This window comes from Phocoena phocoena, chromosome X, assembly GCF_963924675.1.
Source record: "Phocoena phocoena chromosome X, mPhoPho1.1, whole genome shotgun sequence".
Classification (NCBI taxonomy): Eukaryota; Metazoa; Chordata; class Mammalia; order Artiodactyla; family Phocoenidae; genus Phocoena; species Phocoena phocoena.
The window spans coordinates 17,806,915-17,823,854 of record NC_089240.1 but is presented as its reverse complement, the minus strand read 5'-3'; the positions used below and the strand labels follow the sequence as shown (position 1 = coordinate 17,823,854).

The following is a 16,940-nucleotide window of genomic DNA, read 5'->3' as shown; positions in this document are numbered from 1 at the left end:
TTGTAAAAGAAAAAACCTATATAAACAGCCTATTTCATTTTCATATAATATAAAGTTTTAAAGTTATTTTTCACAAAAAAGTGTCAGAAAGATGCTTTCCTAAAGTCTTATTATCATGTAATAATTTCATCACTCTTCTTTACCTTTCAGTCTGAGCCTTCAGAAAATTTGCAGCTACCAACAATCATGTTTTTTTTTAACATCAAGAATGAGGATTTCTCTTTCTCTCTGTTTGTGTATTTATATCTACTCAGATTATAATGCTATATTCTAGGCCTTCAAAGGGATACAGACATATATACACAGCATAATCTCAGCTTTGCAAATTCTATATGTTTTTTTGTTTGTTTTTTTGCGGTACGCGGGCCTCTCACTGTTGTGGCCTCTCCCGTTGCGGAGCACAGGCTCCGGACGCGCAGGCTCAGTGGCTATGGCCCAGGGGTCCAGCCGCTCCGCGGCATGTGGGATCCTCCCGGACCGGGGCACGAACCTGTGTCCCCCGCCTCGGCAGGCAGACTCCCAACCACTGCGCCACCAGGGAAGCCCTCTATATGTTTTTAGTTTTATATTTGTCTTCAGAAAAATAGTCCTCAAGCTATCTGGGTACTGTGCCTAATAGTTCTATATCTAACTCCTGATTCATTACATTAGGATTATAAAGACAAGTTTAAAAAGATAATGGCTTTGCTTATTCATCATCAACCGAAACAACTGAAGAAAACTTAAAGGACTGAGTATTGAACTAAAATATATTGCTTAAATATAAAATAAAAAAACATTATCTTTCATATTGCCTTCAACAGGTATGCTAAGTAATGTAATTCATATTGTTTAAAAATTACATATAAAGTTTGTCCTCGTTTTTGGTCTGAAATGTACCAGTTTCAAATCCCAAGAGCCCAAGTCCATTTTTCAGGTCACCTAGAATGTCTGATTCAGGAAGGCTTAAACACTAACCCTGAAAATACAGCAAAAATAATATTTAAAGCTGTGTTTGAGATGAATGATAGACTATCCTGGCTGAGCTTTCATATGGTTTAATACTTACTACATGAACCACAGAATATAGCCTGCCTACCCCAGTATAATTTATATTCCTATTTTAGAACTTTACATGTACTTCACTACTACTTGAATCTTAATATCCCTATTACAACACACATTCTGTAAGACTGACTATTTATTATACACTAGCCTTTTACCTTTACAAGTTTCGAGTTTTCCACTTTCAACTCTAGGTTGCTTGAATATGTGGATAGGGATGGCAAATTCACAAGTAACCAAAATTAATTTCTGTATTCCATTTGAACATGGACATTTCAAAATATCATCCAGAATATGAAACATATATAGTTACCAATTTGCCTTAAATTCTAAAATCATCCGAAATTAAACCAAAATTCTTTATAAAAAATCACTCATTGTAGAAACATCTTTCTTCATTGCCCCTCAGTACCAAAAGTAAGCAGAGAATCACTCCTTTAAATTTTGTGTGAAACAACAAACTAACTGAGAGAGTTTCCAAAGATCTTTTGCTATACAAGGTAACTAAAATTGCCATTTATTAAGCACTCACTAAAATGCCAGATCATGAACTAGATCAATTTCCAACATTCACATAAATTCACCTACAATAATCCAACAAGGTGGTTGGTGATCCACTTTACAAATAAAGACACAGTTATCAGAGATATGAAGTAATCTGTCCAAGTTCACACAGTTTGTAAAGAGCAGAGCCATAATGAATTCAGATCTACTTTATATCAAAGCTCACTAACCTATTTTGCCATAAAAGGTAAGAGTAAATAATATAAAGTGTCAACTAGGAAGGTAAAGGACGTAATATTCATATAGATAAAACATAATAAAGTAAAATATGATAGTACTGTCAATAAACTCATAGGCCAAATTTTCTTGCTTAAATCCTTAATAAAACATAAAAAATCATTTCTAAGGCTATTTTTACAAAATTCTGTAATCTTTTATTTTTTGCTATTTATAAATACATGCCCTAACAATTTAAACCACAAATACCAGTTCAATTAAGTCCTAAAAAAGCTCTTATTTTCTCTTGGGTATTTACCTTGAGTAAATAACAACCCAATTAAAATAAAACAGGTTAGATTAAATTCAAGCAGGAATATTTTTTTAAAGGGTTATATACTCAATATGTTCACTTACATTTTTATTTAAAAATGTATATTTAAAGAATAACTCATAGTTTACTTTTACTGATATGTATTTAAAATGGTGTAAAGGTAACAAAAATGAGTAGAAAGCACACACACACATAATTTAGAGGAAGATGTCCATCAAAAAGAACCATTTCCACTATTGACCTTTGAAGACTATTTTTTCCATTTTCTTGAACAAAGAGTTAGAAAGGAACAAAATACATCAGACAGGTAAATATGGGGGAAAAAAATCAAACAAATGAACGGTCATAAAATCAGAAAAACAACTTAAGTAAAGATATTTATTAGAGGAAAGACCAAAGCAGTGGCACAGTTGTTTCTGGTGCTTAAGTTGGGATGACAGTAACTATTCTTCTTTATGGTTTTCTGTATTTTTTAAATTAATGAGTATTATTATTTTATAAACTTTTTTAAAGGACAAAATACCTAATAACTATGCAGTAAAATTTAAAAAATTATGGCACAATACTAGATGAAAAAGACCATTTTGAAAATATACATGTGTATGTAGATGAAAACAGACAAAATGGCAAGTAAAACAAGCAAAATGATAACAGGCGTTTTCTTTGGGTGGAAAGATTACAAGCAATGTTTTTTTTCTTTTCATTACTCTAAATTTTTCTATAAAGCATATTACACTGCATTTATAATATAAAAAATATAGAAATTAGAGGAGTATAGAGTGTGCTACATACAAACCTTTATACAGATGCCATACAACATCAACGGAACGAATACAAGCTAGGACCATAAAAGCTCTCTTTCAACATCTAAAAAAACTTCCAGTTCTCAGTGAAGATTCTCTCAGTTAAGATGTTTTGAACAGTACATGCTATTTCTTCAGATTTTAGAGGGTGGGAAAGGAAATTGTTGACCATGCAGTAGGTAAAAAATCACATATTTAAAATAGATTGATGTTTTTAGAAAGGTTTCTAAAATTTCTCTTTTCTTTGTATTTTTTCTTCTCAAAAATTATTTATAACCATCTTAGGTGAAAGACTATTGACCTTTTTTTTTTTTCCTAACTTTAAGCTGGGAATGGTAAGGGAAAGAAGTATGTTTCAAACACTATCCAGAAAATCAGTGATACTCAAGGACACGGAAAAATGAGCCTTAAAAGGATGAAAAACGAGCAAGCCCATGAGAAAACACAAGAACATTTTATAATATATAATTTAGAAGGGACCATTTCAGGTAAGAGTATATCAGCAGAACTTGAATTTTAAAAGGAAGTCTTCATTTTACAATTGCATGTGAATCTACAACTATCTCAAAATAAAAAGTTTACTTACAAATTAAATTAAAAAAATTTTTAAATAAGCAAAAAAGGAAGCTTTCACTCTGCATTTAACAGTTCAAAATCTGATTTAAAATGTTTCACATGTTGAAATTTTTCTCTCAGTATCTCCTTCACTGTATATGTAGCTGAAGAAAACTAACACCAAATGGAGAAAAAAAATCTGTGTACATTTATTATTTAAAACAAACTTGTTATTCTAGTTCTTTGTATCAAGTCTTTTTCTCATCCATTTTATAATTAATAATACTTTACTTTTGTTTTTCACTTCACATTTGTGAACCATTTTTAATACATCTAATTTGATTCTCACAATGATAGAATTATTTCTGTTTATAGATGGTTTGTCCAAGGTGAAATGCTCATGAAACAACAGGGCTAAGCCTCAAATCTCCCAATACTCATTGTCCCCACCCTCCGTCCCTTGCCCCAAGTATTCTAAGTTCCACCAAAGTTTCACCTTGCAAACCGATACTTTTGCACCCATTTCTTAACTAGTGACAATCTAATTAATCATTTTTTGTGTTTGAACTGGAAAAAATTTTAAATGGTGCAGTAGAATAATTTTAGGTTAAGCTGATACTCATTAGGGTAGGCATCATGGCAATTATTTCAATGCTGACAAGAAGTGCGTGGGTACCTGTCTCATTTTTGTTTCAGGTGCTGACAGTGCTCTAAATATCTGAAGCTTCAGTTCTTTGTGAGAATTCTTCCCATTTAAGATTTTAAAACCAGTTTCCCTTTTTTCTCAAATGTGTTATTATATCTTATGTGGGGAAGAGGTGTTGGGGGGAAGAATCTCTTTAAAAGACTTCAACTATAACTGTCTAAACCCATCACATCTGGAAATAAGAAAAACAGATACAGTAAGATTAAATAAATTCTTCCAAACAGAGCTTGTTAAAAGAAATTTCTCTTTCTCCTCTAATGTTTGCATTGCTTTAAATATAAGTAGCCAATATCAAGAAGCACTTTCCACTTACTTCATAGTACCACTCCTTTGTGCTAAGAAGGGGAAAAAAAAGCTATTTGTGACAGTTTATTTTTAGATATTGATCATCTCATCTTGCTCAAAGGGAATAAAAATAATTAAAGTTGAGTGAAAATAATTTGAAGTACAGCATATTTCAAAGCATAACTATCATCATAACTGTTCAGATGAGATTTCTTGAAAGCCTGGTAATAAATGCATGCCCTAGATATATTTTTTTTAAATCTACACTTTGCTTATTCAAGTTGGCCTCTTTTACTGGCAGCTTAAGTTTAATTCTGCCTTTAGATACTGCATACAATTCCAAGTGAATGAGATGATTAGTGTGTATTTAATGGCTGAATGAGACCATTAGATGGACACCGACTGTTTGTAAACTACGTAATTTATTTTAAAATATAATAAGTATTCATCTATGCTGTGCTCTTTCATCAAACTGAAAGTAGTATTTCTTCAATGTACATAGCATTCATTTTGTTTTTCTAATAACTCAAATTCATTTTAGAAAATCTGAAAAATACAGAAACATAGTCTAAATAAACTAAAATCACCTGTAGTTTCATCATCAAGAAGCAAACACTTAACTGTTTTATTTCATCATTTTAATTACCATCCTCATTCCTATTGCCAAGATAGGTAGCAACAGACCACAGAGCCCAGAAAGACTTGGCATCAAAGATATGACATCACACAACAGTAGAAAAATAATAGATTATTTAAGAGATGATTTACAGACATTCATATCATGCCTACAATTAAGTTTCCTCTAAAAAATATATTTTGTTAGTGTCATATAACAGCATAGTGTTTCAGAAGTTTCGTTCACTTTCATTCTAGCACTGGAAAATGGTTATGAGGATCAATATTTTAATTTTAATTAATGAATAAACTGAGATGTAAAGTGATGGGTATCTCTGTATATCTCTGGGGTTCTTTATATGAGTAGCAGAGACAGAACTGCAGCTTTTACACTGGAGTTGAAATAAAAATAAGTAACGAGTTAAGCATTTAATTCTAGATTTTTCTGGAAGAGTATAAATGAGTATGTGCTAACTACATGGGATAACTGGGGCTCAGGTCAATTTATTTTAACAAGTAAGTAATGAGCACAACATTGTTCCTGTTTTCAAGAAGAAAACAGTCTAATGGAAGTCAGATAATTATGACTCACAGCAGAATATAACTGACAAGATGTAAAATGCATGTAAAGTAAGTTTAAGGGATTTCTACCTTTGCTCATACAACAAGCAATTGTAGCTGATAAGTCAACAAAGGGGACAAACTGTAATCATAAAAAATAATTAATACAGAAAAAGGAACAAAGACCAGACTGGAGACATAGAAGACAAAGAGCAAGGTGGTATATTTAATTTAATCGCAACCACATCAACCATGGTTGATTAAATATAAATGGTCAAAGTATGGGGTATACAAACAATTATGAGAAATAGTAAAAGTTTCATGAGTGGGGTGGCATTTCCTAGAGGCCTTAAAGGATGGGACATAATTTTGACAGGCAGTGATAAAAAGATATATGGGACATGTTCTGAGGAGGCCTCACAACATAAAAAGATGAAACTGCAAGATCTATTTTACCAACAATAACTCATCTACATGAACTGGAGTACAATTAAGATACAAAGGAGTACTAGAAGATAAAATTGAAATTATGTTAGAACCTTACTTGGAGTCCTTTGAATTCCAAAGAGGAATTTGTAATCAATTTGGAAATTAGGAGAAAATCGCTGAAAGCGACAGAATTGGAGCTGGGCTTTGGGATGACTAGTCTGAAAGTGATCCATTCTATACTTATAATGTCATGAAGATGTATTTTTTTTTTTTTTTTTTTTGGTGGTACGCGGGCCTCTCACTGTTGTGGCCTCTCCCGTTGCGGAGCACAGGCTCCAGACGCGCAGGCTCAGCAGCCATGGCTCATGCGCGTAGCCGCTCCGCGGCATGTGGGATCTTCCCGACCCGGGGCATGAACCCGTGTCCCCTGCATCAGCAGGCGGACTCTCAACCACTGCGCCACCAGGGAAGCCCTGAAGATGTATTTTATTGAGAGAAATTTACGACTAATATTTCCTTTAAGGTACCACATAAAAGACCTGGTTAAAGTAAGTGAATTAAGATATCAAGTCAGGTAACATGTTGGGAGGGGGTAGGCAAGGCAAGAACCAAGAACACCCATATACAGAGAAGTTTCTGTTTGGAAGCATCTTAAAGGTGACACATGGAACAGGACATGTGATGGGAAAATGAGAGTGAGGTAGAAGGAACTGTGAGAAATGTTATGAGCTACTGAACTTAAAAAAAAACAGAAATGGGTGATGTTTCTGCTACCCAAGAAGGGCAAGACATTCTCTTCAAAAGAAGGGCAAGAAGAAGGGCAAGGCATCCTCTTCCCAAGAAGGGCAAGGCATCCTCTTCCCAAGAAGGGCAAGGCATCCTCTTCAAAACAGAGTGTACAGTGGTCGAGGGTACAGAAAGTCCTTCTGTGTCCTCTGTATACTTGGAGTATTTCAATTACTTGGTCAAGACAGGATGTACTTAAAGTTCAATTTGTAAAAGTATCTCTCTCTCTCTTCTACCTAATGTTTCCTGATCTGTAAATAGCAAAACTTAAACCCATTATGCCTTGACGTAAGATTCCTAAAGAGAATGTTGAGCCAAACAGTGCAGCTGTTAAAAGGTCCTGTTATGAGCATGAACAAGCCTCTGAGGGCAATATCAGAATGGCATATATCTTCTATGAAGTAGATGTCTATAGCAGGTGTTCATACGTTCTGGAAACAAAAACTGCATCACTTGTTACTTAGATGGTAGGTTCTTAAAATAGCAGAATGGGTGGGTTAGTCCTATCTCACACAAACTGCACTTCCACCCCTGCACATGCCTCTACAGGAAATTTTAAGTCACTGAAAATCATTTCAGCCATTCGTAACGTAACATTTGAAGGTTAGCGTGACAGAGGTATGCTCTGGAACCTGTGAGTTCTACACATAGAAAACTTTCCACTTTTGACTTCACTCTACGGTAAAAGTTAAAAGAAAGGTAATTTTTTTTAAAGATCACTTTGTTTATCTACTTCTGATATGGGAAAACATTAAGTATGAATGAGTTCAGTGAAAATAAATACACCTGATTCTCCTTCAAGATTTTCAAGAAAACTTATCAGAGTTGCCATTTAGAATTGCAGTCTTTGTTTGCAAGGCAACAAAGAGTGGGCCAATTACTCAAAAGTTAACCTTAAACTGGTCATCCAGATCCAGATGTTTAAAGGAGACACAAGAAATTAAAAACATCCACTTTCTAGAAAGGACAGCCTCTTCAATAAATGGTGCTGGGAAAACTGGACAGGTACATGTAAAAGTATGAGATTAGATCACTCCCTAACACCATACACAAAAATAAGCTCAAAATGGATTAAAGACCTAAATGTAAGGCCAGAAACTATCAAACTCTTAGAAGAAAACATAGGAAGAACACTCTATGACATAAATCACAGCAAGATCCTTTCTGACCCACCTCCTAGAGTAATGGAAATAAAAACAAAAATAAACAAATGGGACCTAATGAAACTTCAAAGCTTTTGCACAACAAAGGAAACCATAACCAAGACCAAAAGACAACCCTCAGAATGGGAGAAAACATTTGCAAATGAAGCAACTGACAAAGGATTCATCTCCAAAATTTACAAGCAGCTCATGCAGCTCAATAACAAAAAAACAAACAACCCCATCCAAAAATGGGCAGAAGACCTAAATAGACATTTCTCCAAAGAAGATATACAGAATGCCAACAAACACATGAAAGAATGCTCAACATCATTAATCATTAGAGAAATGCAAATCAAAACTACAATGAGATATCATCTCACACCAGTCAGAATGGCCATCATCAAAAAATCTAGAAACAATAAATGCTGGAGAGGGTGTGGAGAAAAGGGGACACTCTTGCACTGCTGGTGGGAATGTGAATTGGTTCAGCCACTGTGGAGAACAGTATGGAGGTTCCTTAAAAAACTACAAATAGAATTACCATATGACCCAGCAATCCCACTACTTGGCATATACCCTGAGAAAACCAAAATTCAAAAAGAGTCATGTACCAAAATGTTCATTGCAGCTCTATTTACAATAGCCAGGACATGGAAACAACCTAAGCGCCCATCATCGGATGAATGGATAAAGAAGATGTGGCACATATACACAATGGAATATTACTCAGCCTTAAAAAGAAATGAAATTGAGCTATTTGTAATGAGATGGATAGACCTAGAGTCTGTCATACAGAGTGAAGTAAGTCAGAAAGAAAAAGACAAATACCGTATGCTAACACATATATATGGAATTTAAGGGAAAAAAATGTCATGAAGAACCTAGGGGTAAGATAGGAATAAAGACGCAGACCTACTGGAGAACGGACTTGAGGGTATGGGGAGGGGGAAGGGTGAGTTTTGACAGGGCGAGAGAGAGTCATGGACATATACACACTAACAAACGTAGTAAGGTAGATAGCTGGGGGGAAGCAGCCGCAAGGCACAGGGATATTAGCTCGGTGCTTTGTGACAGCCTGGAAGGGTGGGATGGGGAGAGTGGGAGGGAGGGAGACGCAAGAGGGAAGACATATGGGAACATATGTATATGTATAGCTGATTCACTTTGTTATAAAGCAGAAACTAACACACCATTGTAAAGCAATTATACCCCAATAAAGATGTTTAAAAAAAAAAAAAAAAAAACATCCACTTTCTGTCATAATTATGCATGGAAATGACATTATTTTAGAAGGTGACATCAGATGGATTGTATTCTCATAGAATGGATAATACATATGAGTTTCTCATGTTTAAAAAGTTGAAAAATAAACTCAATTCTCCCATTTAATTCCACAGTATTTCAATTATTTGAAAACCTTAAGTAATACATATAATAGTTATCACAGATCTTGTCATGTAGCGGATAATTATTGTATTATTATGACTGTTGGCATATAGATTGCTACTGAACACATATCCAACGTACTATGAATGATTATCATACAAATACTGTGCAGTAGGTACCCTTAAAGCAGAGAAAACTTCTTTCTCTCATGGTAAAAGGGAAGAAACTAATAGTCTATTATCCACATCTCAAATCTCTGGTCAAGTTTAATGGCTTTAAAAAAAACAGCTTTAGAAACATATTTTTGAAGAAATGTCACTGACAATACAGATCTACAAGAAAAATTACCCATAGATTATATTACTGTTCTTTCATTCCTATGCCTTAGAACAGTGTATGAGAATCAGAATCACCTGGAAAACTAGTAAACATGCAGATTCCTGGGCACTCCCCACAGTACATTTGGAGTGTGTGCCAAGAATCTGAATTTCTAACAAGTTTCTGTGTGATGATAATGCTACTGGCCCACGAACCACACTGGACTAGCATAGCCCTAGAACATGAGTCAGCAAACTGTGGCCCAGGGCTAAATTCAACCTGCTGCTTGTTTTTGTAAAACAAGTTTTATTGGCGCATCACCATGTCCATTGATTTCACTTACACATTGTCTGCGGCTGCTTTTGCAGTTGAATACTTGGATCAAACACCATATAGCCTATATCATTAAAGCCTACAAAACCTTACATACTTAAAATTTGGCCTTTCACAGAAAACGTTTGCTGACCTTTGCCCTAAAATTCCACTCTTCTCCCTAATATCCAGTTGAAATCTTTGACATTCAGAAATAAAATTTACTGATAACAAATATGAAGACATGTAGTGAGACAACAGCATTTCAAGGCTGATAAAATGTTTATCATCTTCATCCATGTTTGTGACTAACAGCAGTGAGTTACTTTCTTACTGCTATGATATAATCCTGATGAATGTCTGCTGTATTCCACAGTTAAAAGTCATAAACTTACTCTCCTTTCTATAAACCTGCAATTTCAGAGAAATGGTGCTAATAAAATCTATACGGTACAACAGAAAATATATTGAAACATTTAAGATTGTATTAAAAAAAATTCTTATTTGAGAAAATACAGGCAATATAAGAAAATTATCCCTCGTCATAAAGGCCAGGGAGTAGAAAGATAAATTAAATCATGAATTTCCCCAATAATCTTCTGTATCATCACATTTTATCCTCTGCTTTCCCTATTTCTGCATCACTGGATAGTTTAACAAAAAATGGCACCCTGAGAAAGTACCAGCAGTAGCAGCAATAGGTTGACATGAGGCTTACACAGAGTGGTTAGCCTCACACCTCTCAGATGTGTTTTATTATTAGATTTAAACAAATTTTTGCAGGATATGTACTAGTCAATTCACTCCTCTACCACTTCTCCATGTTATGCCAGGACATTTACATCAGCTGCTGCACTACTGAACACGTTCGATTTGGAGTCCCTGGCTTAAATAATATTCAAAGTAAAAAAACTGGGTCATGTAAATAGATCATTTAAATGATTAAGGTGATAATTAAAGGCTATTATGTATATTTGTTTGTATGTATACCTATATAAATGAAACTATAGTCGTACTAATAAGGAACTAATGGTGTCTTAGAGCAAAAGTCTCAGATTGTTATTCAAATGTATTAATTTAATTTTGTGAAAGGCCATACAGTTTAGTCATCCCCACTAAAAGTGTGAGAGTAACCTACTTATTTATTATAAAGCTGTCTCTGGAGGTTCAGATTACTTTTACATCTGCTGATAAATAAAACTCTTGTTTACTGGGCTATATGCATAGTTTTCCAATGAATTATGTATTTGGTTTCTTTTGAACCATTTGTCTTTGAATGAGAAAAATCCCAAACCAGTATTTTATAATCTCTTGGTAAATACAAGTACTTCTCATTGTTAGAATATGAGATAGCTAATAAATTAACTGAAGAAAATTTTCCAGCTAATACCTGTTGCACGATTGTTGTTAATTCCAAGCAGAGCTGTATGACATTATTCCTTGTAACTGAATAGTCTGTGACAGCAGCAAATGGTGATCTATAAAGGAAAAAGGAAAACTGTGATTAATAGGAACAGCTTTTGAAAGTTCCCCAAATACAATAGCCTAAAATAAGATTTTGAATAATATGAAATGAATTGTTCTGAAGTTTACATAGGGATAAACAATATTCGGAACATATTTAAGGAAGAAAATCGAGGGAAATGCTTGGAAGATAATTCAAGAAAAATGTTTGTTTTCCATCAAATTTCTCTTTTTTTAGTGCTTAATATTTAAAAGTTCTTTCGTACTTCTTACGAGGTCTCTTCACTACATCTAAAATAAAACAACACCAAAAAGGCATGCTTTAGCAAAGACATTTTAGTTTATTTTCAAATGAAAGTAAGATTTTGAGTCCAGTGGCTTCTTGAAATAGTCACAATTCAGAGCTAGTCTAATGACAGCTATCACCTACCGAGGACTTACTATATGCCAGTTACTTTTCTAAATGCTTTACATGTACCAACTAATTTTCACAACTCTTATAAGATAGGCACTATTATCATTCCCATTTTACATATAAGAAATGTGAGGTAGAGAAAGGTTAAGTGAAAACTAGTAAATGGTGGAGCTAGTAATCAAACCCAGGAAGTCTGACTCCAGACTCCACAGTCCAGAGTTAAACACAAATATACCACCTCTATGAACTTAAGTAGGTTTTTATTTGTACCGAATCAATTACTTACATCACTTCACATCCCTTTTCAAACAACTTGGCATGTAAATAATATATATTGGTATGAGGTTTATATTTTCAAGAATGTTATAGACAGCAGCAGTCTTCCCAAGCAAGTGTTTTGCCACCAAATGAATTCAGTGCCTTTCCATTAGTCCTTATCCTCTCTCTTGTCTACGAATGCCAATCAGGTTTTTGTGGGGCCAAAGCTTATATGATTTGGGAGGCCCAGTTTAAAGGAAACAAAATCACAAATAGAAAAGAAGGTATGGGGGTAAATATTTAGTCAGATTACTAGAACTTTAGTGCTTTGGATCTCTCTACTGATAACTCTTAAGGCAATTTACTATAAATGATTATGTAAGACTGCTTCCTGGTTACAAACTGAATTTGTCTCTCTTCTAGAAAACTCTACAACTCAAGCACCTCCCATTGTCACAGGGGTCCACAGGAGAGGCCCTTTATTGGTTACATTTTTTTAGAAACGTATTTTTCACTTATGTATTTTGGCCATTCTAATAGCTATGTAGTGGCTTATCACAGATTTAACTTGTATTTCCCCAAAGTTATATGTATTTGCTCTATTTATATATTATCTATATTTAATCGTTAACTGTATTTCCCTAATAGTTTTCTAACTGGTTGTGCTGACTTGTGCATATTTGCTATCCATATATAATCTTTAGTGAAACGTCTGCTCAAGCCCTTTGCCCATTCTTTATTTAGATTTTTGGCATTACTATTGAGTTTAGAGACTTCTCAGTATTTTCTGTATGCAAGTCCTTTGTTGAATAGGTAACCTGTAAAATTTCTTCTCAGTCTATGGCTTCTCTTTCCATCCTTTAACAGAATCTTTAGCAGGTCAAAAGTTTTTTATTTTAATGAGGTCAAATTTATCGATAATTTCTTTTCTGGATTGTACCTTTAGCCTTATATCTAAGAAATCTTCACCTGACTCTAACTCAAGTTTTCTTCTAAAAGTTTTTTATTTTACTTTTAGATCTATGACCCATTTTTAACTCAATTTTTGTATAAGGTGTGAGGTTTGGGTCCAGGTTCACTTTTTTCCCTCTGCCTATCCAAGTGTTCCAACACCATTTGTTGAAAAACTAACCATTCTCCACTGAATTGCTTTTGCTCCTTTGTCAAAAACTGGCTAACCATATGCATAAAGTTCTGGACTCTCTGTGTCTATCTTGCCACCAATACCAGTTTTGATTACTGAAGTTAGATAATACTTAAAATAGTATTAAAAAACTTCAAAATTGATGAAGTATTATGGTCCCTTTATTTTTTAATACAAATTTTAGAATCATACTGTCTGTAGCTATAAAAAAATCCTGCTGTAATTTTTATGTGAATTTTATTAAACCTACAGGAAGATTCGAGAACTGACATCTTTACTAAGTTGAGTCTTCCAATCCATGAACACAGTATGTCTCTCCATTTATTTAGGTCTTGTTTGACTTTTTTTTATTTTTATTTTTTTTTGTTTGTTTGATTTTATACATCAGTGTTTTATAGTTTTCACATACAAATCCTGTAGATATTTTGCTAAATTTATATGTAGGCATCTCATTAATTCTAGAGCAACTGTAAATTATACCATGTTTTTACTTTTTGTTTCCAACTGTACATTGCTAGTATACAAGAATGTGATAAATTTTTCTTTGTAGACTTCATATTCTACAACCTTGTCAAATTCACTTACTAGTTCAAAAAGATGTTTTGTAGCTACCTTGGAATATTCTACACACAGACATATATTATTTGCAAATAGGAAAAGTTTTAGTTTTTCCTTTCTAATCTCTAGACCTTTTACTTCCTTTTCTGGCCTACTGTATTGGATTATAACAGGAGAGATGAGAGTGGACAGCCTTGCCTTATTCCCAATCTTAGGAGGAAAGCATTGTCTTTCACAGTACAAGGTCAGCTGTTGCTTTTTATATATGCTTCATATCAAGTTGAGATATTACTACTCTATTCCTACTTTGCTGAGGATTTTTCTCATGATCGGGTATAGGATTCTACTGAATGCTTTTTTTTTACATTAACTGATATGATTATATGATTTTTATTCTACAGCACATTAACATGGTAGACTACATTGATTTATTTTCAAGTACTGAAGCAGCCTTGCCTGCCTAGAATGAATCCCACTTAGTCAAGGTGCACAGTTCTATTTATATGTGGTTGGACTTGGATTGCCAATATTTTGTGGAGGATTATAACATGTAAGTTTGTACTATCTTTGCCGGGTATTGGAATCAGGATAATGATTGTACCATAAAATGAGATGGGATGGATTACCTCTATGTCTATTTTCTGAAATAAGACTGTGTAGAATTGGTGTTATTTTTTCTTTAAACATAGAATTCACCAGTGACATCATCTAGGCCTGGAACTTTTTTCCCCTACTCCAAAGAGTTTCTAAGTACAATTCAATTTCTTTAATAGTTACAGGATTATTCAGAGAATCTATTTCATCTTGGGTAAGTTTTGGTAGTTTTTGTGTTTTTGAAGGAATTGGTTCATTTCATCTAAGCTGTCAAATGTATGTATAAAGAATTATTTGTAGTATTCCTTTATTATCCGTTTAATTTTGATTGACTTCTCAACATAGTGTGGTCCCGTTTTCAGTTTCATTGATTTCTGTTCATTTATCATTATTATTTGCTCCCTTTTGCTGCTTTGGGCTTATTTTCTACTTTCTTTTTTCTTTAATTTTATTTTTTTAAGAATACTTAGCATGAGATCTAACCTCTTAACAAAAATTTAACTGTAAAAGACAATACTATTAATTATAGGTACAGTGTTCTACAGCAGATCTCTAGAACTTTTTCATCTTGCTTAACTAAAACTTTATGCCCATGCTTGTTGACTGGCAATTATTTTTCTACTTTCTTGAGATGAGAGCTTAGATAATTGATTTGAGACCTTTCTTTTGTTCTGATATAAGCATTCAGTGCTTACAAATTTTCCTTTCAGAATTGCTTTAGCTGCGTGCCTCAAAAACTATGACTTGCTCTAATTTTCATTCTGTTCAATGTATTTCTTTTTATTTCCCTTGAGATTTCCTCTTTTATCCATGGATTAGTTAGAAGTATGTTGTTTGATTTCTAGTTTGACTCCATTATGGTTAAAGAAGAGATTCTAACTGATTTAAACTATTTTAAATGTGTTGAAGTTTGTTTTATGATGCAGATACGGTGTACCTTCATGAATGTTCCATGGGCACTTGAAAAGAATTTGTATTCTACTGTTGTTGGATGAAATGCTCTCAAAATGTCAAGTATATCTTGTTATCTGGTGTTGTTCAGCTCTTCTAATCCTTACTTTCTGTTTTGAGAGAGGAGATGAGGTATCCAATTGTAATTGTGGATCTGTCTATTTCTTCTTTTAGTTCTGTCATTTTTTGCTTCAAGTACTTTGAAATTATTTTGTGGTATATACATCTTAGCAGTTTCTGTTTCTTGTTTTTTGAATTGTCTATTTATAGGCTCATCTGTTGCATTTTGGCGTTCTTCGTTTTTAATTTAAATGTAATATTCACCTAGTACACATTAACCCCCTGCTTCTCGTAACTGTTTGTTGCAAGTATTTTCCCCAGTTTGTCATCTGTCTTTTTTTTTTTTTTTTTTTGCGGTACGCGGGCCTCTCATTGTTGTGGCCTCTCCCGTTGCGGAGCACAGGCTCCGGACGCGCAGGCTCAGCGGCCATGGCCCACGGGCCCAGCCGCTCCGCGGCATGCGGGATCCTCCTGGACCGGGGCACGAACCCGCGTCCCCTGCATCGGCAGGCGGACTCTCAACCACTGCGCCACCAGGGAAGCCCTGTCATCTGTCTTATACTTAGTCATGTTTTTCAATTTTATGTAGTCAAAGTCAAACAGCATATTTCTTTGCATTTTATTTCATATTTTAAAATACTTAATAATAAGTCTACATCTAGAAATCATTTTTTGTCTATATTTTCTCCAGTTTTCTTATGGATTTATTTTTCCCTCTTAAATAAATGATAGGCCTAAAATTACTTTAGTGAACAGGTAGTGTTCTATCATTATTTATTCTCCAAAGGCTTAATCAAGTACCCCAATTCTACTTATCAAATGACCCTTTCTTTTTCCAGGGGTTTGAACATATTGTTTTCTAAATGATTCTATATACCACAGTCTATTATGCGCTGTCTTCCACTACTGTTTATTCCTATTCTGAAATGGTATATTTTTCAACATAGTTTACTAAAACAGGAGTCATTAAGAATTTAAATAATGATAATTAGAACAAAATGTATGTAATTAATTAATCTGAAGTCATTGCATAGCTATATCTAAATTTATTAAAACTCATTAAACTTAAAATGGATAAATTTTATAGAATGTAAATTAGGCTTCAATAAAACTATTTTTTAAAAGATGTTAAGATACAAGCACTTCTAGGAAAACATCATTTAAAAAAACCACCCCAAGACCATTTTTTCTGCTGCACTGAAGCATAAAAATTGGCATTTTAATTAAGAATTCAAAAATGCTTCTGGCATGATTAGAAGGAGCTTGGGTTCCTAGTTTTGCAAAGGTCAAAGTCTGTTAATAAAATCTAAAAGCTTCATTCAAAAGTGATGAGATGAAGTACAGCATGATTTTCCCCATAAAATCTTAAAAAAAGACTCATTTGATCTTGAAAATGTACCAAAAGAAAAATCTATTTGATAGCAAACTGAATTCTAAGGCGTGTTTTCCACTTTGCTGAGCACTCATATTTCAAGTGGGACAAGCTTCTCGCTCAAG

General features: G+C 33.9%; 1 protein-coding gene across 4 annotated transcripts in view; it reads right to left on the bottom strand.

Moving 5' to 3' along the window:
• CNKSR2 (connector enhancer of kinase suppressor of Ras 2) overlaps window positions 1–16,940 on the bottom strand; it is a 258,302-nt gene that overhangs the window by 173,031 nt on the left and 68,331 nt on the right. For all 4 annotated transcript variants that reach the window (XM_065900458.1, XM_065900459.1, XM_065900460.1 and 1 more), the window contains exon 4: window positions 11,390–11,477. In XM_065900458.1, coding sequence (XP_065756530.1) covers window positions 11,390–11,477 — 88 coding nt within the window. The remainder of the gene's footprint in view (window positions 1–11,389; window positions 11,478–16,940) is intronic.